Source organism: Patagioenas fasciata, chromosome 2 (genome assembly GCF_037038585.1).
Source record: "Patagioenas fasciata isolate bPatFas1 chromosome 2, bPatFas1.hap1, whole genome shotgun sequence".
In the NCBI taxonomy this organism is placed as follows: Eukaryota; Metazoa; Chordata; class Aves; order Columbiformes; family Columbidae; genus Patagioenas; species Patagioenas fasciata.
Genome location: NC_092521.1, coordinates 36,118,216 through 36,142,792, shown reverse-complemented (window position 1 = coordinate 36,142,792; position 24,577 = coordinate 36,118,216). Strand labels below are relative to the sequence as shown.

The 24,577-nt window shown below is 39.1% G+C and overlaps 1 protein-coding gene across 1 annotated transcript in view; it reads right to left on the bottom strand.

The window, feature by feature from the left end:
• SLCO5A1 (solute carrier organic anion transporter family member 5A1) overlaps positions 1-24,577 on the bottom strand; it is a 75,326-nt gene that overhangs the window by 40,857 nt on the left and 9,892 nt on the right. The window contains exon 2 of the mRNA XM_065830368.2: positions 2,202-2,334. Coding sequence (XP_065686440.1) covers positions 2,202-2,334 — 133 coding nt within the window. The remainder of the gene's footprint in view (positions 1-2,201; positions 2,335-24,577) is intronic.

Genomic DNA, 24,577 nt, shown 5'->3' with positions numbered 1-24,577 from the left:
CACCTTGTAATGGGTAGGTAAAGCTTCAGAAAGAGAAAAGAGAATAAGGCACAGATGCTATGAACACCAGTGAACTTTTATGACAGGTCACCACAGATTGTGAAACAAATTACCAGAGATCTGATAGAAGGGGATGCTTTCTAGAAATTAAAAAGAGGGAAAAACGAGAGCACCAAAAATGAAAAAGTAATGTAAGGACCTGAAACACCCTTCAGGGGAAGCCAGTCACTACAGATTTAATAAACATGATGGAAAAAGGAAACTGAATGACTTTTACTTTTCTATGCTGGCTAGAATATGACTCGCCTGCTGAGATTCTTCGACAACTGATTTCTTGCCCTTGTTTCAGTCATCACTTCTGCTGACATCCCTGTGCAAAACTGAAATCACCACAATACAAGCTGTTTTCCTTATTTTGCTTGCAAGGTCTGATACAGTAGATGTTTTCAAAGCCTGCCCACAGAAACAGTCATAAGAGATGACTTCTCACAACTCTAGCCATGGAGCTCAGTGGTTACAGCATTCCTGCCAGGGAGCCATCCTTAGCAGTAGGTGTCCATCCCTGCCACTCACTCTTTTGAGGGAGTGTAGTTAAACTTGTAACTCATGAGCAACAACAGGCATTTGTTTGCCTGATCTCTCTTACACATTTAACTAAAATAACATGGCATGTATATCAACACTACCTTTAAACGAGCAGCAGTGGCCGTCCATCTGAGCTTGGTGCAAACAGCCCAAGAAGCAGCCAACTGATGTGTCCATGCTGTTTTGGTTATTTTACCTTCACTGGAGCTGTTCAAGTTAAAACTCACACAGATATGCCCACACTACAAGACAGCTACATCAACAGTTGCATCAAAGTCAAAAGAAAAGCTTACCCCATATTCATATAGCCTCACTGATTTCAATTAACAAATATATTTAAAGGCCTGTTCACAATTTCTGTTGAAAAGTACTGATTGGATACTGACTACCAGTTCTGACATGTCCTTAAAAAAAATGAAACATAAGAGTTATATGAAGAATGTATAATATTTTGCTTTGATTCCAAATCTTTTATACAGGAATAGTCCAAGTACACTGCAGCACATTCACATGACAAATCCCTTGTTTGAAATAAGCCAGTATACACGAGAGCAGAGTCATTAACCCCAAGGTCACAGGTTAACTGAGCACTCAGGTTTGCCTTTCTCTTGCTGAAAATTCGTCTAGAGTGTCCTGTGTAGCAACGTTCTTGGATTAAGACAAATAAAGCCATGATAAATCTCCAAAGGTTTAAGAACACTCCAGAGAGACAATTTTTCACGTCAAACTGTCAGGAGAGATCACTGCAGGATAAACAGAAACAGATATGGTCCGACTGCCACGGGGCAGTGACAAACACTAATCCAGTGCACGAGAACTGACACTGCACCCTGTGCCTACAAACTAGAGCTCTCCTCCCGGGATAACTAATTTAAGTATTTTCTGGGCTTGCACGAATATTTCGAGGCAGATTTGTGAATTATCTGAGGAACAGCCAATTCAAGCATCCTCAAGATGTGCTTCCTCAAAGAGGTATTTTCAAAGGAGGCCACATATCAAAGGCTACCCAAAGACATCAGCTTAATTTATGGCTGGTACCTCTCAGACCTGCTGGAAAGTCTGCTCTTTACTACAGAATAATGTGACGGTTTACGTCATCTGCTGCCTAAACACGAGCCATAACCCTGAGAAACAGGACTGGAAAAGCTATGTTCTCACCCCATCCTATCTCCTTCTCCTAGGCCAGGGTAAACAAAGTCTACCATTTCTCATCTCTCAGCAGAACTCAGCATTTCTCACTGCTTGCTTTGGAAAACTGAAGAAGAGATTAATCCGCCTTCCAGCAGGAAGAGCTCAGCCCTGGGCAGCAGTGATTGTTGACGGCCCACTGCAACACAGCCATTCTGTCCTTCCAGCCCCATGCTGAGCGTTGTCTGTCCACGCCCACAGCAGTCAGAGACAGTTCCGGAGGAGCCAAAAGCAGGAGGTTTCCATCCCTGTGTGCCCCTGCACTTCTGTGGAATTGTTTCCTCTCTGTCAGAGGTTGCTGTGTAGCAATCAACTCCTCTTCCTTGGTGTCCTCCTTAAACTAGCCCTCAGGGGACATGATTGCCTAATCTGTTTCAATTCCTTACCGGCAGTTTAGAGAGTAGTTTTGAAAAATGGTTGACCCTTACCAGTTTCCAATGAATCGGGGGTCACTCTGGTCAATATAAACAGTTGTCCTCGGATCAACATAGAAACCAATAAGGAGTCCTCCCAGTAAGTATCCAGCTGCAGGACCAAGTGCTCCCATTACGTACATGATGGCTGAGAAAATAAAAGATCAGAGTCATACATCAACAAAAAGTTTCATTAGTTATTTGCACATAGAATTCAAAAGTAAAAGATGCCTCTTAAAGCAGGCAGTTTCAAGCCCCAAAACCTTCAAAACCATTTTTTGCAACCTTCAAAGGCAGCAACTTCTGTGTAAGTAACATATTGATAGGAAAATTACTACTTTCTGTATGTTTTCAGTCAAATCACAGATGGAAGTATATACTATGGTGGTATTCTGGATGGAAGCTGTACTTGACTTTGCCAGTATTTTTCATATTTCATATTTTTCAAACATTTCCTTTGAATCAAAACAAAATTAAATACATAAATAGGAAAAAAAAAAATGGTAAGAAAACAGAAAAGCAAAGGGTAAAATGTGTAAGACACCAAACTGCAACATTGCAGCTTAGTTACCATCAGACTAATACTGGATTTAAAAGAACCATCAAAGTTTAGAAATCTAATATTCCTATTTTAGAGATTGACAGAATTATATTTTTATCTGTGTAGCCATGGACCATACGTACTGTATTTCCTGTGAGACTTCTGCCTTGTTCAGAACATTTTATCTTTTAAATTTCATAATTTAAAAAGTGAGTAAAAGTTTCTTGTGTGCAACCATACCAGCACATATTTCATATCATCATCACAGTCTCAACATCTGATGACAGCAAAACTCTTATCACTTGGAATAACAGAGTAAAAGATATCAATAGGAGGCTCCTATCTGTTGTGTCTTCTACAGGATACTCTTCAGAGTACACGCTTCAGTCCTGGTCCTTCAGCCATTTGCACCAGGTCATGTTGGGAAGCATGACAGCTCCCATTCGACTTGCATGCCAGTGCTGCCAAGAGCAAGGGAGACAGAGGCAAGGAAAGACTACACCTCAGTGTGGGGCCAAGATGCAGCTGGACCTGGGAGCCAAGAAACCTCTCTGCATCTTCCAGTAGAGGGATAGTTGTGAGACATCAGCAGGAGCAGACGAAGACATCTGGTCTGTTTCCTGATAAGAAATGACTGCTGAGATTTAGGAATCCTGGTCTCATTTCCAGGTTTCAAAAGGTGGATAATTTAAAGGCTGCCATTTGACTTGCCTTTAAATCTCACCAATTCTACTCCTTTCCTATCTCTGCAAATACCAAATCAACTTTTGAACTAAGCCAAGGTCAGTTAAGAACCTTAAATTCAAACACCTTTTACAAGATCCATACAATCTTGTCCACACCATCAAGACCATAACCATCTTCCAAAATTTGTTCTCTTATTCCCCAGCTCCATCTCTTTCCTTCCTCAATGCATCCTGCAGTACTCAACTCTTCTAAGATGCTTTTGCCCTGCCTCCCATTCCATCTGGCTGTAAGCACGAGAGGTAGGAGGGGTGGGAAGGGTTGGTCTCTGCTGTCCGCTCATATGTCTGGTACCACCAAAACCCAAGCTCCAGCAGTACAACAATTGCTCAGCTGCTGCAGACCCACTACGGAGCACACAAGAAAACAACTGATTCTCTTACTCCCTGAAAACACCATCTTCACTGCAAAATCTCTATCTCCACATGTTTTTTGTGGACCAGTCACTCTGTGGCTGTACGCAGAGCCCATCGTGTTTGGTTTCACTCTGTGTCCTAGACTGCAGCAGATGAGGAAGCATAACCGTACTGTTAGAGCTTAGGTTTCTACATTATCAGTGTAGTAAATGATATCCCATGGATCAAATAAGCAAAAAGAAATCACTAAATCAGCCTGATTAAACCAAATAACTCATACATTTTCATATTATGTTACAAAAGAAGAGAAAGAAGAAAGACCACATTCTCATGAGTAAAAAGGGGCTGCTGAGAGCTATACTGCAGGGGAAAAAAAATCACAGAAGTTACCATAAAAGGTAAACTGCTTATAGTAAAAAATGCTTCCAGATGACAAATTTATTAAATAAATTCATCACTTCTTAAACACATCTTCAGTTTTTATGAAACTGCAGTTTCAAATAATTAGATTTTGCTAAAGCCCTTTTTGCATAATGGTTCCCAAAACTGTGTTCACTATTTAAATTTATTCTAGTCATGTTCTTTTCTGAATTGATTGTAAACAATTCTCTGTATGCCTAAAATGCTCCACCAGATATTGTAACACTGCTCCTTAGCAGTAAGTGGTTAGATAAACCTCACAGTAACCGTTATTTTCAAAATCCGTATCATGAGGAGGGGAAAAAAAATCTCAATCCACTAAAATAAATTTTGTTCAATTAATGTTTGCTTGGAAAATTGATTCACACAACTACAGCAAACTCAGGTCTCTAAAAGGTTTACAGAGGAAACACAAAGGGGGTAAAAGAGTGACCTAATCCATTCATCTCAGTATTCAGAAAAAATACTTATGCCCTATTTATTCAGCTTCAGTTCCACCACTGAATCAGGCAAAACACAGCAACTGCTTAGGCTTACAAGCACTACCCAGATGGTGTGTTTTGTACACCTGGTAACTTCAGAGGTTTTACTCCATCAGCAGAAATACTGTGCAGTAAAAGATAAAAATAACAGTGTACACTGTGCTCCATTAGAGAAGGGAGTGCTGTCAGCCATTTCAGAAATACTTTAAAATTACTGTATGTTGTTCAGGCTTCAAGACTTTTTTTTAATATAACTTACCAGTAACTTCCAGGATCTTTCAGAAAACAGAAAGTGCCTGGTTTAGGGCAGGAAGAAACCTGTGAGCACTCAAGTTCCACAACTGCCATCTTAAGACACTTTGTAGAATCCTCCTCAGCACCTAGTAATGGCCACCATCAGAAACTGGACACCAAGCACAATAAACTGATTTTGACTTCTAAATATGACTAACGATAGAGCATGGCAAGTAAAAGATTTTGATATTTCAAAAATAGGTACTTGAAAAAATCTGCCCCAAACCTCCAAACCTGGCTGTGGAAGTGAAGGGAGAGCCATCTCCAAGAGTCACACTGGCAGGGTGCTCTAGAGTTCTAGACCACTGAAATTCTGGCCACAGCCCTCACAGCTATGCACCCTAATGTCCAGGAATAAAGAGGTTCCTGATTCTCAAACAGGTTACCACAATTACTGGATGATACGGAAAGGAAATTAATCTGGAAACAGATTCAGTCAGGACATCATAAAAGCTGAATTCACTTCACAAGCAAAAAATCCTGTGGAGAACTGTTCCATAACTTTTTCCACTCAGGTCACTAGAAGGTCTCCAGATTCTGGACAAAAATGGTTCTGAAACATGTAGATGATGTATAAGCACCTTCTTTTCAGCCTCCTACTTGGCATTTCACCTAGCCCTTTCTGGTCCTCCTGCTTAGGGCCATGATCTAGGATCTTGATTTAGGGAGCTGCACCAATTCAACAGCTCAGAAGTTTCAACAACAGAATTAACAAACATTTTTATCAGGGGGTATGCTAGAGGACTATGATGCAGAGGCAGGCCATGTTCTATCCTGATGATTTTTCAAATTGCACTTAAGGAAATTCAGGATTTGTCTTTTAACTTCCTAGCCATAACGTTGAGTGGTGCTTAGATTTGCAAGTTGCCTTCAAATTTCTTAACAATATATATAATATATATATTATAGCAATAATATCCCCTTTCCCATGATAAAATAGAGATGATGTACATATTACAAGTTATAGCTTTACTCCAAACAGTAAATCATCTTCAAAAGATAAAATGAGGAAACTTTTGTTAATATAGACATATGGACTACAACATTCATCTGATTCTCTTCTGATTGGTTTCCATTGAAACGAAAAATTGTACCTCTTAGAGTTACTGCATTAGCTATGCATGTTCAACACGGGCAAGTCACTCAGTACACTTCTCTGAAAACACGGGTCTCTCTAGGAAAGAGCATCTGCAGGTCACCCACGCCTAGCTGAATTACAGCCATCTGAGAGCTACTTATGACATTCAACACAACCAGCTCAGGCTTGACCTTGAAAAAGTTTGTTCCCCAGAAGCCTGTGGTAGCTTGCTGCTGCTTTGATGTACGATCTTAAGTCTTCAAACCAAAGCACAGGTGAGTCTACCAAAATTACACAGTATTTAAACAAGACAATGCCAAGGAACAGAGACCTTGCAGATTCTTTTAAGTTTTCCCTTTTCTCTGAAGAATTCAGCATTGCGGGGAGGAGTTTGCATTAGCAAGCGTATGTCTTCCCTTGGGTGCACCCTCTCTTCACTGGCAAGGGACAGCCTTTCCCAGCCTGCCCAAACCTGGTCTTTCAGATCATAGTTCTACCTCTGACATAGACTGTCGAAAAATGAAAATATTCTGGTTCAGACACAGTTAAGTGTCCATTTGTCCCCATGACATCCAGATATAGTTACTTTAATTCCTTTGAAGTTTCATACCCGAGAAGCTTCTCTGCACCACTGAGTATGCCCTCCGCGTGGCATATTATCTCAGGCACGACACCACCCTAGCAAGGCTGCCTAGTTTCAAAACTGCAGCTGCCTATGTCTAGCCAGACTTAGTCACAAATGTCCATCACAGCGAAGATGTTGAATGGGAGAGAGTCAAAGCAACAGTAATTGAATTACACATGGAATTTACCTACCAAAGTGAAAAAACATTGAGCAATGTTACTGTTCTTCACTGAAAAGTTTATCCTGGGACATGTTGCAATGAATCCTGTCATTTTGACAGTATTTGACAAAATTATATAATTGTCTATTGCTTCTATTCATAGTAGATTCTTCAACAGACGAAAGCTTTATGTAGAGCCTATTGCATAACACGCATGAAATAACTTTGTTGCCAAATATTTTATTTTTTTTTAATCTACCCACACTATCAAACATACTGAGGCAGAGGTCATAAAAATACTTCGAATGTCCTTTTCCTCCTGTAATCACTCCAAATGATAACTTCAGTACATTTTGCATATGGGAATATATAACGTATGTCCCTATGGTATCTTTAAGTGTATTCAGCGTTAACCCTCTGACTGTGCCTTTTTATATTAGTAATGCTAGTACCAATTAAAGTTGCAAGCAACATATTGTGCCTCAATGAACAGAAAGTACACAATATTAGCGGGCTACTAACAGGCTGTCTGGCTTCTGGGTTCTAAAATATCAACTTCGGTTTAAAAACTTATAAAAAAAATAGGCGTTGCTTAGTCCCTCTCATCTCTGTATGCACACACATGTCACCACACACAGTTTATCATTGGATGAGGAGGAACATTTCTGAAAGACACCATTGTTCAAATCTTGGCAGAACGTCACTGTAGTACAACTGTTCATTTCATACATGTGTAAGGCAAGCAGAATGTGACCTTTATTCTATTTTCAATGAAAGTTTAGAATTTGCAAAAAGCTAAACTGTGTATTCTGGAGGCTTATGTATGTGTGTGTGTATATATATATATATATATATATATATATATATGCATGTTTTTTCCTGTCAGAATAGTATGGCAATTTTAGCAGGTTTTGCAGGATACTTTTTAGTAACATAGAACCATAATGATTTTATATCTGTAGATTTCAAACTTTTAATTAAAAAAAATGCCTGTCATTAGCATGAGGGTTTTGATTGGGAAACAGAGACACATAAGATAAAATGAATCCCCCATAGTCACGCAGTAGAGTGGAAAGTCAAGGAGCACAATTTACTTGATCGATGCAATAACTCAGCATCCTACCTGCTGAACAACACTCATCCTGAAAGAATAGCACAAAAGAGAATAAAGAAAAGGAAAAAAAAAAAAAAGAAAACACTCACGTGAATTTGCAGCAAAAGTTTTGCACTGCAGGTTACCTGAGGAATGAGCTTTAACAGATATGGCAAGATGAACTTTACATAATTCTGACTGTGTTTTTATGTGTCAGGAGATTTAGGGGGCTATAGAAAAAAAAAATACAGTCACAAGGGTTACTGCCTGGGATTTTGTAAGCAGAAGCAGCACCACCATGCTATGGCAGCACAGCAACCTCTCTAGTCCTACTTCAGCACATTTCCTTGGAAAGCTGAGCTATGCTGTCACTGCAGAATAAGCAGTGGGATATTTCTCTAGGGTACAGGGCAGGTTTTAATTTCCCCACAGAACAAAGCTGACAGGCAGAAGTTTCAATGGGGAACATGTCTCAGCTCTCCCCTATTCCCCTCAGGTCACAGCATTGTGATGGGGTGACACAGGACAAACATATGGCAGCTTCCAATGGAACACTGCTCCCATTCATAAAGGCATATTTACCTCATCCTGTCTAAATACACCCATACAGAAGCTACCCAAAAATACACAAAGTTTAACCATTCTTTTGAGCCTGAGGACACAAAACTGAGCGGTTGTGAGCCAGGCAGACTTCTCAAAAGCTTTTAAGTCAGGAAATCAGTTCACTTCCTTCTTTTCTTCATGAACACACAATCAAGCCTATCTATACATGCTTCAGGATTCTTTCTTTAATGTGGTTATGTACTCAGGAAAAAACAATGCTTTGAGCATTATTGCATTTCAGATAACAATGTACAGATCAAATCTTTAAATCATTTCCTTTCAAAATGTATTAGCGTTACTATGACTTCAGAAGTCTCTCAGATCCAGTGCTCCACTCAAAACAGTAAATAGAGCAGCAAAATTACTCCAGTAGCCTCCCTTCATCTTCATAAAGAATATGTTTGTTGCTATTTTCACATGCAGATTCTACACATCCAGGAGACAAATCTATAGAGAAGCATAACCAAAGCATAATTTTACATGTTTACCATGCAAATGGTCCAGCTTACCACTCCATTAAAAAATGCTCAAAGTTAAATTCAACACAAATATGTCCAGTGACTTGCCAATGCCAGATGAAAACTACTACATTTTTACTTTTCTCTTATAGATTACTAAAATATAATTTGTATCAAAACAGGTACCATTCCCCACCTTAAACAGCGAAGCTGCTTTATGCTTTGTATTCTCCATTTGTGGTCATATTCTAAAACATTACAATCATTTTCCCAGGATCCAATTCTAACACCACAAAAAAAAAAAAGGAAAAATAAGACCAAACAAAACAAGCTAAAATAGGCTGCCTATCCCAAAGTGCACCTTTCATATATACTGTCACCGCAATACTGCTCCAAGTCACTTACTATGCTGTGGAGCCACAGTGACTTCAAAGCAATTAATCTTAAAACAAAATTTCACCGACTCAGTACTTGTCTTTAGGTTACATTATCAACATCTGTGTGCATGCAATCCAAAATCTGAAAACACTGAAAATATCAAAGAAGAAAGGCTTGCACTTGTACCATATTATTTCAGCCCTGGAAATACTCAGCTTAAGAAAAGACTGCCCCAAGAAAAACCACTCCAGTGCTTAAAATTGAGTCTTCATTTCTTTATCCCTAAAACCTAAGAACTGTGGAAGCAGAAATTCAAGGGGCAACTTGAGACTGTCTCATTCTTTAGAGACAACCATTTCATTTGGAAACACAAATATTATTTATTCTTTTTCCTCAAAATCTGTCTTCTCTCTTTTTATATTCACCTACAAATAAACATTTGCTGATAATATTACCAAGCATGCCTCTGGTTAGTAAGTAAATGTGAAAAAGACACATCTGCTGTAAGGGTTCAGTGAAAACAGCTGCAATTTCTGAGTGCAGTTTCCATAGAAGTGTGGTTAGCTGAATTTAGACACTATGCATGAGGAAATTCTTAGACTGGATAATTAAGCCAATCAGGCTTTATCAGCTTTATCAGTTCGTAAAATAATTCGAAGGCAAGAACCTTCTGGCGACAGTATTCCAAAAACACATACAGCTGCTCTCTCTGACTAGAAGCATATGGAAAGTCCCCTCCGATACGAATGGTTTGCATGACCAAAGATAAGCTTGTCTATACTTGCATGATCAGAACCTAAACTGAAAACAAAGATGCTCTGACATTCTTTCCATGAACTAAGAGGCATTGCTACCCTAAAGAAATGTTTGTTTAAAAAACAGAATTGTCAACAACTACATAAATCAAACTGTCTTTCCTAAACCTCTGAGATGTTTTTCTATGTGGAGGGAATTTTGATATGGAAATGTGCTTTTTTTGAAAGTTAGCTCTCAGACAGATGCACATGCTACTTGTACTGAACACGGTGAGAATGTCCAACGATGTGCCAAAAGGCAAAATGCTGCTATTGGCTGTTATTTTCTGGAAACCAGTTCTCAAAAATCTCCACATCTTACCTTCAGATTTCACATCTCTGTCAGTACCTTGCACGATATACATGACATATACTATAGACAACATATCTCAAGAAGGTCAGTGAGTCTCCAAACTCTAACTTTTCAAAAGAGCTTGTTTCTCAAATACGTTTTCTTCTGCAAATACCTTTAAATAATAGTACTAGGCAAAGACATTGAGCCTTCATGTATGTATACCTACTGAGTGACTCCTCAGTCCCTTCTGAATTCTTGATCTGTCAGCATCCCAAAGTTGCCTTCAATGAAATGTCATAAATGTAAAGTTGATTTCCATACAGAAAATTATCTACCGTATATAATCAATAACCCAAATCCTCAGCAAACTATTATTCGAAATTATTTTAAAAGCCTTAACATCCAAAATCCAATAAATAACTTGTTAGAGAATCTCATTGTCTTATTTCCCATCCATTTAAACACTGAAAGCTAAATCCACAGCAGTGAAATCATCACTCACACTACTGGGATCCTTTAAGATAGAGGGGCTAGTCTCAGGAGGCAGGTAGGATTTGGTACTTCTGTGCTACTACTCAGTGATATTGCTAATAAGAGGACATTGAAGCTGTTGGCTGTCTTTAAGAGATACTGGAGCACCCTTTGACTCATAGTCATTCTTTCCATTAAGTCATGTCAAATGGGAATATCTCATCTCTGCCTTTTAATTGCTTGGCTTAGTTTTTTTTAATAGTTTGCCAGGTGAGGTTACAAATACACATTTAATTTTCATTAGGGACTATACCCAGGCATGTGCTTTACAGACTCTGTTGATCTCAGCTTCTTAAAACTAATTTTCATTTCTTTAGAATTACTTCTAATTAAACTGGAGTAAGACTGGGTTGTTCGTTTGCATTTCAACCCCTTTACTTTAGGTTATCATAACTGAAAAATATCATACTGTGAAAGCTGAGATTTGGCCTGCAAGCAGACCTCACCAGGTAGGTCACTAATCAAATGTAAGAAAGAGATTGAAGTATTTTTAAATTATGTGGGTTTAAAATTGCAGTTGAGAAAGCCCAAGTCCACAGATACAAGATGAGCAAAACCTAGCCCAGCAGAGTGTTTCAGAATAGTTTTATATCACGTTCAGGCCATGTAACAGTGTAAGCATATAGGAATATATTGTTCAGGTCCTCTTGTTTCTTTTTGCTGAGAGAATGTACTTATTCCCAGAGCAAGATTTTTCAAGTGCTGGACCAGATTTTAGAGTATGCCATCACACAACACGGGAAGAACGAGAAATAAGTACCAGTTCCTCAGCAATGTCTATGTACATTAAATACCTAATGTCTATGGATCTGGGTTTTACTGGTTATTGCACACAAACTGGGCAACAGCACATATAAATATTCAGTTTTCACAGGGTGCCTTGACGTATGTTTCATATACTTCCATCCTTATCCGAAACCATACTGTCATGCCAAAGAAGGAAACTGTGAGAAAGAAACAGAGACAGACCAAATATCCACTAAAAAGGAAGGTTAGGTGCCGATAGTCAAATAATTTATATATATATATATATAATTTTTCTTTTTTCCCACCCGCAATACAATGCAACAAAGAAGTAAAGGGGGAAATTATTTCAATCATGTTCTCTCAGAATTAATTTCCTTTCACAAATTGGTTTCTGCCTAGGGGGTACAGGATAATTATTGGAAATGTTGGTGATTGGTTTTCCTTTGACTACCTCTCAGTAACAGACTGCAAAGAAAGGCAAGGCAAATAACATTTCTTCTTGTTTTCTTTGTAAACTGTACTTATATTTTAATCTTTCAACCGAAACAACAGGAATTACAGTTCATTACTCATATCTGACTGAAAATCTGCCTGTAAGCAAAAGCACATTATTCCAGTAATTTGCAGATGATCCTGTAAGTTATAATAACATTTATTGTGTTGATAAATAAGTTGTTTTTCTACATTCAAAAAGGCTGAAAGCTGTGATAGCCTGAATAGAAAAGATATTCAATAACAATTGGTAAAGTGAAATGGAGAGCCATATACCCGTTTATGAAACCATATAAAAATATTATTACAGGTCAAAGAGTCTGAAAACCATTTCCATCCATGTGTAACAATTATAAATTGTGGAGGCTATTTATTTTGGCCACAGGACAATGAAAACATTTTATGAAAACCCCCAGAGTTTCAAAATTGTTTGGGCACTTTCATAAAATGGGAATTACGCTGAAATATATGTTTTTTGGGGAAAAAAAACCCAACAACAAACAAACAAGCAAACAAAAACAAAGCAAAAAAACCCCACACAACAACAACAACAAAAAAACACCTTGAGCTTTGGGTACTGGATAGGGGTTTCTCCTTCTCTGTGTCTCCATAGAGGGATAGTAAGATGTGAGAGTTCATTCAACTCCATGTTCTGCTTGGAGACAGCAAAGTTTTTCACTGTAGCACCAAAAATAATTTCTTCACCATCCAAGCACAGCCTCCTTATCAACAACATATGGATGAGGAAAACGACAGGCTTCCCCATCTTCTCCATCGCTGTCCACAATAAAAAGCTTTTGGTTTTGATGCAACAGCAGAATGTTCTTAATGGCTCTAGTCACAACTTCTAATAGAATTAGAGCAGAAGTAAAACCACCTAGAAGGAAATACTGCTTAGTCAGACAGCCAGATCTAGGTAGCCAGGTGTTAGATCTTAGATCAGTATTATCTAAATAATAGGTCTTGCCAGGAACCCAGGCTACAGCAAGCCTGACCATGGACCACAAGGCGTGAGTAACAGCAAAGCAGAAGAAACTTCTATATATCCCTGAGCTTATCACCCCTGACTTGCATCCACTGAATAGAACTATAAGAGTCCTGGGATTAATAGCTTGAATTAAAGAAGAATCGCTATAGCTGGACTTGCAGTGCAAACATAAGCAGTTCCATCCCAGTCAACTACCAATATCAAAGACCTATGTCAAAAGCCTGTGATGGAGCCTTGGCCAGTGAAAAAACACCATTCTCACACCTCTACTTACTGAACAACCTCAGGAAATAACCCTGAGTTAGGGAAAGGGTTATCTTCACCCTTGTGTATGCATCCTAGCCTAAGGAGAAATGCCAGCAAGAAATGCCCCAGCACCTCCTTCCTTCCCCACAGTTAAGGAGCTCATGGGTGCCCCATAGAGAAACAAACTGTTGCCAAAACACCCTGATGTTCTTGACACAGTGCCACGAAAGAGGACACGGAAGCACAGAGCTGCTGCTCTGGATCCCTGAAAAGGCCCTGCTAAACCCAATAGATCAAGAGATGTGAATTCCCAGAAGATATACAAGACATTTACAGAAAAAGAAATGGGAATCTCAGAGAGTCACAGAAAAAAGAGGGGAATACAGTTTTCTAGGAAACCAAAAGAAAAGGAAATTCATTTCTGTTTTTGCTTAGGACAGAAAACCAACACAAACACTATTTATTAGTAACAAGCTGATTTTATAAATGTATATGATTGCTCAGCCAGTTTTAGTCAGGGTCCTGAAAGAAAGGGACATCTGTCTCACATGAAAAAAAGTAGGCATTGACATGCGAAGTCAATAAACAAATGAATAATTATGTAACTATTTTAATTTGACATTACTAACCATGTCGTTTATATGTTTTGGTTTGGTTTTATCTATTTGTCAGGTAAAATAACCCATTGTTTTAAATGCTAACCTGTACTCCTACATAAAGGTCAAAAGAATGCAATGTAAGTTAAATATTTTGACCTTATCAAAAGTAAATAATTTTTGTACATGAAATAAATATTAAATATATTCAATATATTCAAAAAATCAGATTAAATCGAATCATAATTTGCCAGAGCAAAATCACCAGAATATCTTTATCAATGCTACTAAATGGCATAGTTTAAACACCAAGTGTCACACTGAAAAAGTAATCACTCTTACAAAAGGTTCTCATTAATGGTAATATTATAATTACATTTGTCTTCCTTTTTAAGATATAAATTGTCACTGTGATTTAGGGCTCCATTTGCAGCACATTCCCAGTCACAGCAAGATACGTTAATACAGATTACTAACTTGCAATGTTAGTATTTCCAACAGAAAATGGTTTACATTATAGCCATCCTTCCAAGATATTTCAAAACACCACGCATGGTTGATTTACAAAAACTGAAAAATTTAAAATCACCTATAGTTACTTTTACTAATTACATAATTTAATTATTCAGCTGACACGTTTTGGGGAAAATTGGGCAGTATCCTTTTATTAGTCTGCAATTTTTTTACATAAAGATTGTTCATTCTGTTTCTTTCTCTCTTGTGTAAGTACAATGAGACATGACAGCTTTGTTTCTTGACTACTTGGATTCGCAGATTATTAAACAGATTGTTATTCCCCAATAGTAAAGATGCTTTCACATTTAGCAGACGGACACAAAAAATGTGGTGGCTAGAGGCTACAAACAAATGAGTTTCAGCCAATTTGAGGCACACTTTTGTAACAGTAACTTTTGTAACAGGGTAATTAACTCTTGGAACAATATTCCTAGGGATGCAGCAGACTCTAACGACGAGTGGTTCATTTTAAGCTAAATGGTTTTATATAAATAGAGCTTTGCATAGGGATAACACTGTAATGAAATCTGATTTAGCACAGATGTCAGAGTAAATGAACATAACCGTCCTTTCTGGCCCAATAAAGCATAAAATTATATCACAAATTCTCTTTTTGACTCTAATACCATAGACCTTACAGACACAGTCATCATCCTGTGCAAAGAAGGATGCCAAGAGACCAGAAACTTCTTCACCTTTCCTTCCTGGTCACGTTGCCTCAAGACATCTCCAAATCCTTACCCAGGCAAGGGAAGGACCAGAGTTGGCCTCATGCCCTTTACACATTTCCCTGGCATATGAGTTGAGCATTTAGCAGAGGTAGTCTCAGAATGGCCAGCAGCCCTCCAGGCTGTACTGAGCCACCCTGGGACATCCTGAGCCACCCTGGGACAACCCTCCCTGCCAGGCTGGCTCTGACAATGCTGAACAGCAAGGACATCCCAGAAAAACAAGAGCTGGTACTGATGCCTGAACACATAGAAACTGCTCAGCTGAGTTGCAGAAATAAGATACTAGTACCAATAAAGACAAAATATATTTCATAGGTTTGGTCATGTACATTAGGAAGATTCAACTGGATTCACTTACACACACAATCAGTGAACTAGGACAACTAAGTTATTTGTTGAAACCTAAGGCCTATGTTTGAAAGAAAAATTAAATTTGACCCCTAAATCCCACTGAAATTCATGGAAAGTCAGATTCATAGACAGAATACAGGAATCAACCACTGCACAGTAAACTCAACTTTTAGATACCTCTTCTCATAATTTCCTCCTCTCCTTAATCAAGCAGTTAAATCACCATCTGCTAATTTGTGTAACAAACCACTCAGGCAAACATTTCTTTCAAAACAGACAAATCATTGTAACACAGCATTATGCTTTTCAAACTCTAAAACTGTTTGGAAAAACTTGGCAACTAAAAGATCAAAACATGGCAATGACAAGTCCAGCAGAGATATGGCAGTAGAATCAGACACTTATTCTCAGCAACTATAGCTGAATAACCAAACTAAAATGCTACTTCTCAGTTTCACACATGTGAAACAATGTGTAGAAAACCCTAACAACATGCATCTTCTTTTCCAGAGGAGGAACAATTCAGAGGTGCCACCCCAGGTTCTTATCTTTGGGATATTTAGCACGTGGCTGACGGACACTGCCTTCCCTAGCAGTTTTTTATGAATCCACTCCTTCATTTCAGCTGCATCTTTATAAGTGGGACAGTGGGATTGAGTGCACCCTCAGCAAGTTTGCTGACGACACCAAGCTATGTGGTGAGATGCCACCCAGAGGGGCCTTGACAGGTTTGAGAGGTGGGCCTGTGTGAACCTCATAGAGTTCAACAAGGCCAAGTGCAAAGTCCTGCAAACGGGTTGGGGCAACCTCAAGCACAAATACAAGCTGGGCAAGAATGGATTGAGAGAAGGCCTAAGAAGAAAGACTTGGGGGCGTTAGTTGACAGGAAGCCCAACAAAGTGCACTTGCAGCCCACAAAGCCAACTGTATCCTGGGCTGCAACAAAAGAAGTGTGAGCAGCAGGTTGAGGGAGGTGATTCTGCTCCTCCACTCCGCTCTTGAGAGACCCCACATGTAGTACTGTATCCAGCTCTGGGGCCTCCAACATAAGAGGGACGTGGACCTGTTGGAGAGAGTCCAGGGGAGGGCCACGAGGGTGATCAGAGGGTTGGAATACCTCTCCTATAAAGACAGGATGAGTTAGGGTTGTTAAGCCTGGAGAAGAGAAGGCTCCAAGAAGACCATATAGCAGCCTTACGCTACCTAAAAGGGACCTACAAGGAAGCTGGAGAGGGACTTTTTACAAGGGCATGTAGTGGTAGGACAAGTGATAATGACTTTAAACTGAAAGAGGGTAGATTTAAATTAGATATAAGGAAGAAATTCTTTACTGTGAGGGTGGTGAAGCACTGGAACAGGCTGTCCAGAAAAGTTGTAGATGCCCCATCCCTGGAAGTGTTCAGGGACAGGTTGGATGGAGCTTTGAGCAACCTGATCTAGTGGAAAATGTCCCTGCCCATGGGAGGGGAGTTGGAACTAAGTGATCTTCAACATCCCTTCCAGTCCCTTCCATTCTATGTTTCCATGATTCTATGAAAGTGTCCAGAAATAAAGATTTTCTTTAACAGAGTATTTTATCATTTTTTTAGGTTTTAGATTTCATATAATCACAGAAAATATGTAATGTTTCAATTCTGGAAGAATTGGCTCAGAAACTGAACTTAAAAAATACACTATTTGCACAGGCCTAAAAAAGAAAACAAAAAGTAAAATGTTTAGATCACACTATGTTTTTCTTTACATTGATGTGATACAGAAAAAAAAAACCACAGAAGACAATAAAATGTCTTCAGATTGTCACAGGAAGAAATAAAATTAGAAAATGGATTTCTGTCCTTATTGCCCGGTTTCAAGGAATATCCTGAAGATTCTTGGGTGGAAAACAGGAGCTGATTTGGGACACAATTATTTACTAACTAGTTATTCAGTAAGCTTATCTGAGTCATACATTTTATGAGCCATCTTTACCTTTGATACTTTATTCCACTCAAAACAAACAATACCAACAATTCTAAAATATTGTAGTTATTACTACTGATTGGCTTATTTAATTTCTTCTCCAAAGTCCTTTGCCACTATGGTTCCATTGCACAGCCTTCCCAGATGTTCTCCCACCAGACATGCACACAACAGTTCTCCTAAAAGAGAACTACAAGGAGGAGAGAGTTAGACTAGATATAGGGAAGAAATTTTTTACCATGAGGGTGGTGAAACATGAGAACAGGTTGCCCAGAGAGGTGGTAGATACGCCATCCCTGGAAATATCCAAGGCCAGCCTGGACAGGGCTCTGAGCAACCTGATCTAGTTGAAGATGCCCCTGCTCATTGCAGGGGGGTTGGACTAGATGACCTTTGAAGGTCCCTTCTAACCCAAACTATTCTATGAAAAAAACTCCTACTGAAGAGGAAAGGGAATATACCTATTATAGGGGGCGATCAAATTCTTATCTTTTTTTCATTTATCATTTTGTCATTTATTTTCAATATTCAATATCACATAAAACCTAACAGGTTTTATATTTAGCTGCTATTCTACACAAGCACCACATTAATGAATAATGCATTACTATTAATTAGAAAATTACCTTGCAAATTGGTATTTATAAGTGTGTAAGAAGCATATCAGTGGATAATGTACTGTTACAGAGTGGGAGCTTCAAACATTCACAATAGTAGAGAGGAAAAACCTGCAGAGAAAACATTTCACTGCAAGATGTGCAATGAGGAAGACATCATTTCAAATATGACATTAAAGAAAAACCCTCTCTTCCAAAATCCTAAGAAATACACGAGCTACTCAGTGAAACACCCCTCACTTCAGGAAAGCCTATGACCAAATGAGTGAAAGTTTCAGGCGGTTGTTAAAAATTCAGATTGTTTGCTATAGCTGCTTCTCTTTAGGCTGACAGAGAAACCACCACAGGCAGCCTGTGATTCAGCCGCCACATGTGGTTTCAGCCGCCATGCTGGGGAATGTGTCTGCAGGATGCCGCCCTGGGTGCTCCCCAAAGCCACCCACTTCCTGGCTGCCCCGGCTGTCCCACACCTTCCCACGAGGGCCAGCAGCCGCAGACAAGCTACAGGAGGAAGCTGATGTGGAGTGAACCTGGCCCTGCCAGTGGTGGTGAGGGAGTTTTCTGTCAGACCAGCCAAGAGGTTCTGATCCACATTGTAGTCACAAACCCCTTGAACCCAGTGCCGGGGAGGTGGCAGCAGCACTCACCCACAGTGAAGGGAAATCACAGAATCTAGAATGTCCTGAGTTGGAATGGACCCACTAGGATCATCAAGTCCAACTCCTGTCCCTGCATAGGACAAAAGAAGGGTGCAGTGGAAGACCTCCCTCCAGGAGACACGTCATGCCGACATGAAAACACATCTATCTGCTGGCTGACAAAAGCTAAGGGAGAGCCATGGCGGAAAACAGTCTCCTGTTTCAATTCAGGTTAACACTAACCCTTTTTTTGGCATTATATAACAGCATATTGATGTTATTAAGAGTATCCAGAAGCCTGTAATTCAGAATTCAATGTGTTCGTGTACATTTACCAGACCTGTAAGCTATTACCACAGTACTAACAACATTCAGCTGGAGAGTCCCAGATGACTAAGAAAATGAACTTAAAAATCCATCAAAATGGGAAAATCCAAACATTTTTGTTCAGCTTTTTTCTTGTGACATAAATAATAATTAAATGTTAAGACTCTAATACAGTACTTTTGATTTATTCCTTTGAGAAAGTATAGTCTAATTACCCTGATACGTAACTCTTGGACCATTCAGTAATGTGCCGTAAGAATACTTTAATCACACAATACCTGCCAAATCTGAATATATGTAGTAACAGGCAATCAGCGCAATGCAACAATATCTTAAATTCAATGTGATACAGAAGATTACTCCCAAAATGGAACAATAAATCTGTTTGTACAAATAACCACCGGTAGAAGAGGTGACATAGGGTTAACAAAATACAGGCAATCTCTAACCAAAACTGAAAACTCTGTCTCCTTACAGTTATCCAAACTGTGATAACCACTCAAACTGGATTATATTAGTGCTCCTGCACAAAGAGTAAATCATCACAGAGATCATCCTTTTATCAGTGTGCACTGCTGAGACCCACCAGGGAAACATTTGTAAAATGTTAAAACAGGTAAGTCTGAAGCCACAGAGATGGTATTCTCAGTGGAAGCAAATGGAAAAAATTGTACTCTCCAGCCCACTGGAGTCTAAATATGTGTCGAATGACACACTGGATGAAAACAGGAACAAGAAGTGTTACACAGAGAGCAGTCTTCAAACCAAACAGGATATTACTTGTATTTTCCACCCAAGAATCAATGGAAATTTAAATGAGTAAGAATTAAGAATTAAAGAGCAAAAATGCATGTCAAAATGTTAAGCTATGCAAATAGGTATACACTGATGGTTAAACATTTTTGCATTTTTGTAATCAAACTCAGATTAATAAAAGTGATACCTGTGCCCAAACTGTTTTCACAGTGGAGAAGAAACCCTGTTTTATTTTTCCATAACTGGTTACATAACAGGAGAAATGTTTAATACATCACATGTATTCTCATTATTTCAGGTCACTTAAATAAATTTGGTACAAAAATCCCAAGAGGATTTGTTATCTGTTTAAAAATAAAAAAGCTTTACACATTGGATCCCACTCACATTCAATACCAGTTGTACCTCTGTCTTTGGGGGAATATGAATGTGCCTATAGCTAGTTGTGATTTATTAACTTTTCTGTAAAGTTTCTCTGAGTCAAATGTTCATTCAATGCTAGACTTGAGAACCACAAGACCAAGGCAGCAGTAACCTATCATGACTCTGGCCTCCATTTGCAACAAAAGCATTAGTATTAATTAAATGCCTCCAGACCTTCCTTTCTCTGACTGCGCTTGCTGTAGAGCTAATTGCTTCTCTCCTCCAGCACACGCTTAACGTGCCTGCCCTGCTGCACAGCAGCCAACTTCATGTTTTATAATGGGTTGAACAGCCTGCAGATAGTAACTCTGATTGCTTCAGATCTTTCCGGGGTGCCTCATAAGGCAGTTGAAACGTTTTATGCAGGCTAAGTGATCTTACAGTTTTTCTTCATCTGAATTTTTCATGTTAGGAAACGAGCTGAAATATAAAACTCAAAATCTCAGTGGCCTTTTTAAAGCAAGTGCATCAATTAGAAAGATGAATAGAAAGGTCTTGATTGCAGCTGACATTATAACTGTGAAACATTAACATTTCCAGCTGAAGAGAAGGACTTAGTTAATGTAAAGATTAAGAAATACTAAAGAATCTAGGAGATACAAATGACAAATATGTTTATCAAAAAAACAGCCTGAACTGCTGACACTGACTTGTGCTCTATTATTACTTGCTTCACAATCCCTTGTAAGAGGATTACTGTCTATTTTGGCACTATGTATAACAAGAGTATACAGCACATCACCAAGAGGTTGTGCAAAGAGGCTGCCCTGTATCATCACACCCACACATATATTCTCCAAGTCAAATCTCCCACATCAGAAAACCACCGGCTGTCAGTTCCCTGAGCTCCACACCATTTTGTTATACAAAATAAAAACAGGGAAAAGCAAAAGAGTCAACAAGCTTTTTGCTTTTAATTCAACAGGAATGCAATACAGCCTAAATTAAGGGCAGAATCGTTGTATTATTTTCCAGTCTTCTGCATACTAAAATAACCACACTGTTCCTCACACTGCATATCCTAATTCAGAAGAAAAGCAGCAGACAGCAATCCTAAGAGCATCCAGGGACTCTCTGACACAGTCACAAGGGTTATGCTACCATGTCTTCTAATGCTATGCTACTAATTCTTCTAATATCTCCAGACGGGCCACACAAACTGGCATTAATCCAGCACTAGAAGAGCTGCTTAGCCCAGCAGTTGTAGTCTGGACAAACTACTTCATGTTTAGATCACAAAAAACCTGATCTGAGCATCTTATTAAACGAGATGGGGGAAATTCAGTACAGTTCTAATACACTACACCAGTTTTTTCCTGTCAGGCGCAATTCAAACAAAATGCAGCTGGCTCATAGTGTAGAATGCCTATTTGCTAAAACAAACCTCATGGCTATCAAACTCCTCTACCATGACCATTCAGCAGTCCTCTCACTGTCTGTACCAGTTACAACTTCTCCTACAGGAAAGTGGTCAACCTTCACCCAACAGTTCACATAAGATTTCAGTATGCCAGCTTGCACAAAAAATGAGGTGTCCTTTCTCACATACCCTGAAACTGTGGCATATGATAGATCCTTTCTTCAGTCTTTGTAATACTCAAGATATGCATAAATATACAGTATAACTCTGTGAATTAGAACATGGGGGTTTCCTGAAAGCATTACACTGCATCAGACCCATGGTAAGCTCTTCTTTTTGTAGGATTTAAATTTGGACTGTGGAGATGCAGTCAGGATGAAGAGAGGAATAAGGATGAAGGTAAGTTAATTGCAGATTTATCTGATCATAAACAGCTCATTTTTACCTTATCCAAATACTTAAAAAACTACTACTTACTCAAAGGAGAAATAACTGCTCTAATGACATCAGTGTAGGAACTCTTAAAAGTATATTAGTTCATATATTCCTCTATTTTTCTCTGGTAAATTTAATATCTTACTGTAGGCTGAGAGGGCAGATATGTACCCAAGGCTTCTGACCCACCAGATTTAAAAGCTTTTTTCAACCCCTTTCCCATTAGCTGGCCTGGCAAATACTAGTCAATCAGTTTTACCTCATTTCTCACAGAAGGCTGATCTTCTTTTAGTTATCACAAATGCATGGGTGCAGTAGCCTTACCCACTCTTTTTATTTTGCCTTTCAAGGCGAAATGCCTCCATACTTGTTGGCTGTGTCCTACTTGCTTCTGAGTGTCCAAAGCTGGAGCTTATTGAGTTTCTGGGTTATGAGATGGAGCTCCAACCTTAGACACTCATAATGCTTAAACTCAATAAGCACAATGTCCTAATCAAAACAAAAATCAATTGCTAACAAATATCAAGTAAGACAACAAGCAAAATTAACGAAGAGAGGTCTTTTTTTTACACTTCTGCATACGCTCAGGCACAGAGGTACTCCTAAATGCAGAGAGTAGTCTTTTAGAAGTGCTCATCTTGCACTTCCCAGAGCTTTGGAAGAAGCCATAGGAGTGGAAAAAAAAATCAAGTAAAGCCTTCTTTGCTTCTGCAGCCAAAGAAATTCACACCTGACAGGTATATTTTTGCCATTATGATCACTGTCCCATTAATATATTCAGTCACTGAGGTCAATGAATATACAGAGCTTCCACATATCAAGAGAGTACAAACTGCTACTTAGGAACTATAATTGAGAATATAGCTCTTCCTTCAAGCATCAATTCAGTCCTTAGCTCTGCCTTTGAAATTACATGGTATTACATTACACTGATGAAGTGCTGAGTTACAGTCTTTTTACTCTCTTTGTATAACGAGACCTCCAGGTATGGTAACAAACAAACACCTACTTGTTTCTGACAACCCCAAAAATCACGCTTCCTGCCATATTAGCAGAAGAAACATAGTTTTCTGAAATTCCTCTTTTAGGCCAATTATATAACTCACCCAATAAATTCCTGAATCTGTGTGCATCAATGCTACCATATTGCAGACTCTAAAGCTCGTGTGTTATTCTTATTCCCCCATGACCATAAAATTTCCTAGGGATCCCCTCACTACTTCTGTCACTAGACAGCTGTATTAAATCAAGTTGATATGAACTGTCCATCACTGTTCAGAGAAACTACAGACTCTATTATTATGTAGCGGTCTTCTGCAAATTTTTTACTTTTTGAAATGGGAGGGTTATTACTGAAGCTATTTGCACTCCAGAGGTTACACTCTCTATTAAACCTCTTCTTCACTCACTGGGATGAAGTAACTAATGTAAAAGTAAATTCAGATTAAAAATTACAAAGTGGCAAACTATTTTATTAGTAATTATTAAACTCCAGCTACTGAAATGGCAGGGATCAATGGACAATGTTGGGGAAAAAGCAGGAAATGCTGAGCTAGTGTGAAGAAAAGCACAGGCAGAAGCAAAGTTCCTCTGTTCTCTCCACTTCCCAAACTCCCCAGCCTTGCCAGGGGCTTTCCTGGACTCCACAGACACTTAAAGCAGCACCCTCAGCCCTTCCCATGGGGTCCATCTGGAACTGGCCCCAGAAGGAGCCCCCTGGTTCAGAGCCCCTTCTGGGTCTGCCCTCACCACCTCCAACCACACTGAAGAGGCACTGCCAGTTCCATGCTGCTGGCACAAAACCTCCCCTTCTTCAGCTTTTCTGGTTCTTCTTCAGCTGAAAAATCCCACCTAACCAGCATCCTCAGGGGCTTTTGCTCTTGAATTTCATGTGGTTTTGACCTGTGAGCCTATGGGCCCGTTCCTTTGGGACCTTTGGTGGAAAAGGTAGTGGATTTGGTTTTCCCATGCCTACCAAAATCTATTGGGTCAACAGCTCAGCTGAATACAGCAATTTTCTTTAAGCACAGGAAAGGGTTAATACACAGCAACATCAGATAATATCTTACAGAGTATTTCCTTCAGATGTTTTTATATGCAAATGAGGTATGCTTCACAGATTTTGAGTAATTACAGGTTAGCAGCCAGCACAGCAGGCTCACAACTATTTCACTATCTACTGTGCTTTATCTACAAAAACACATTTCTTAAAATCATTTCTGGGGAGGTCTAGTATTTTGATTTTAATCTAACTAGTGACTGAAAAAAAGGGAGAAGTGAGAAATAAGGTGTTACTAGGAGCTCGTGACCTCAGGAGCCCACTGGCCACCACCTTTGAGTGCCTACATGACACCTGA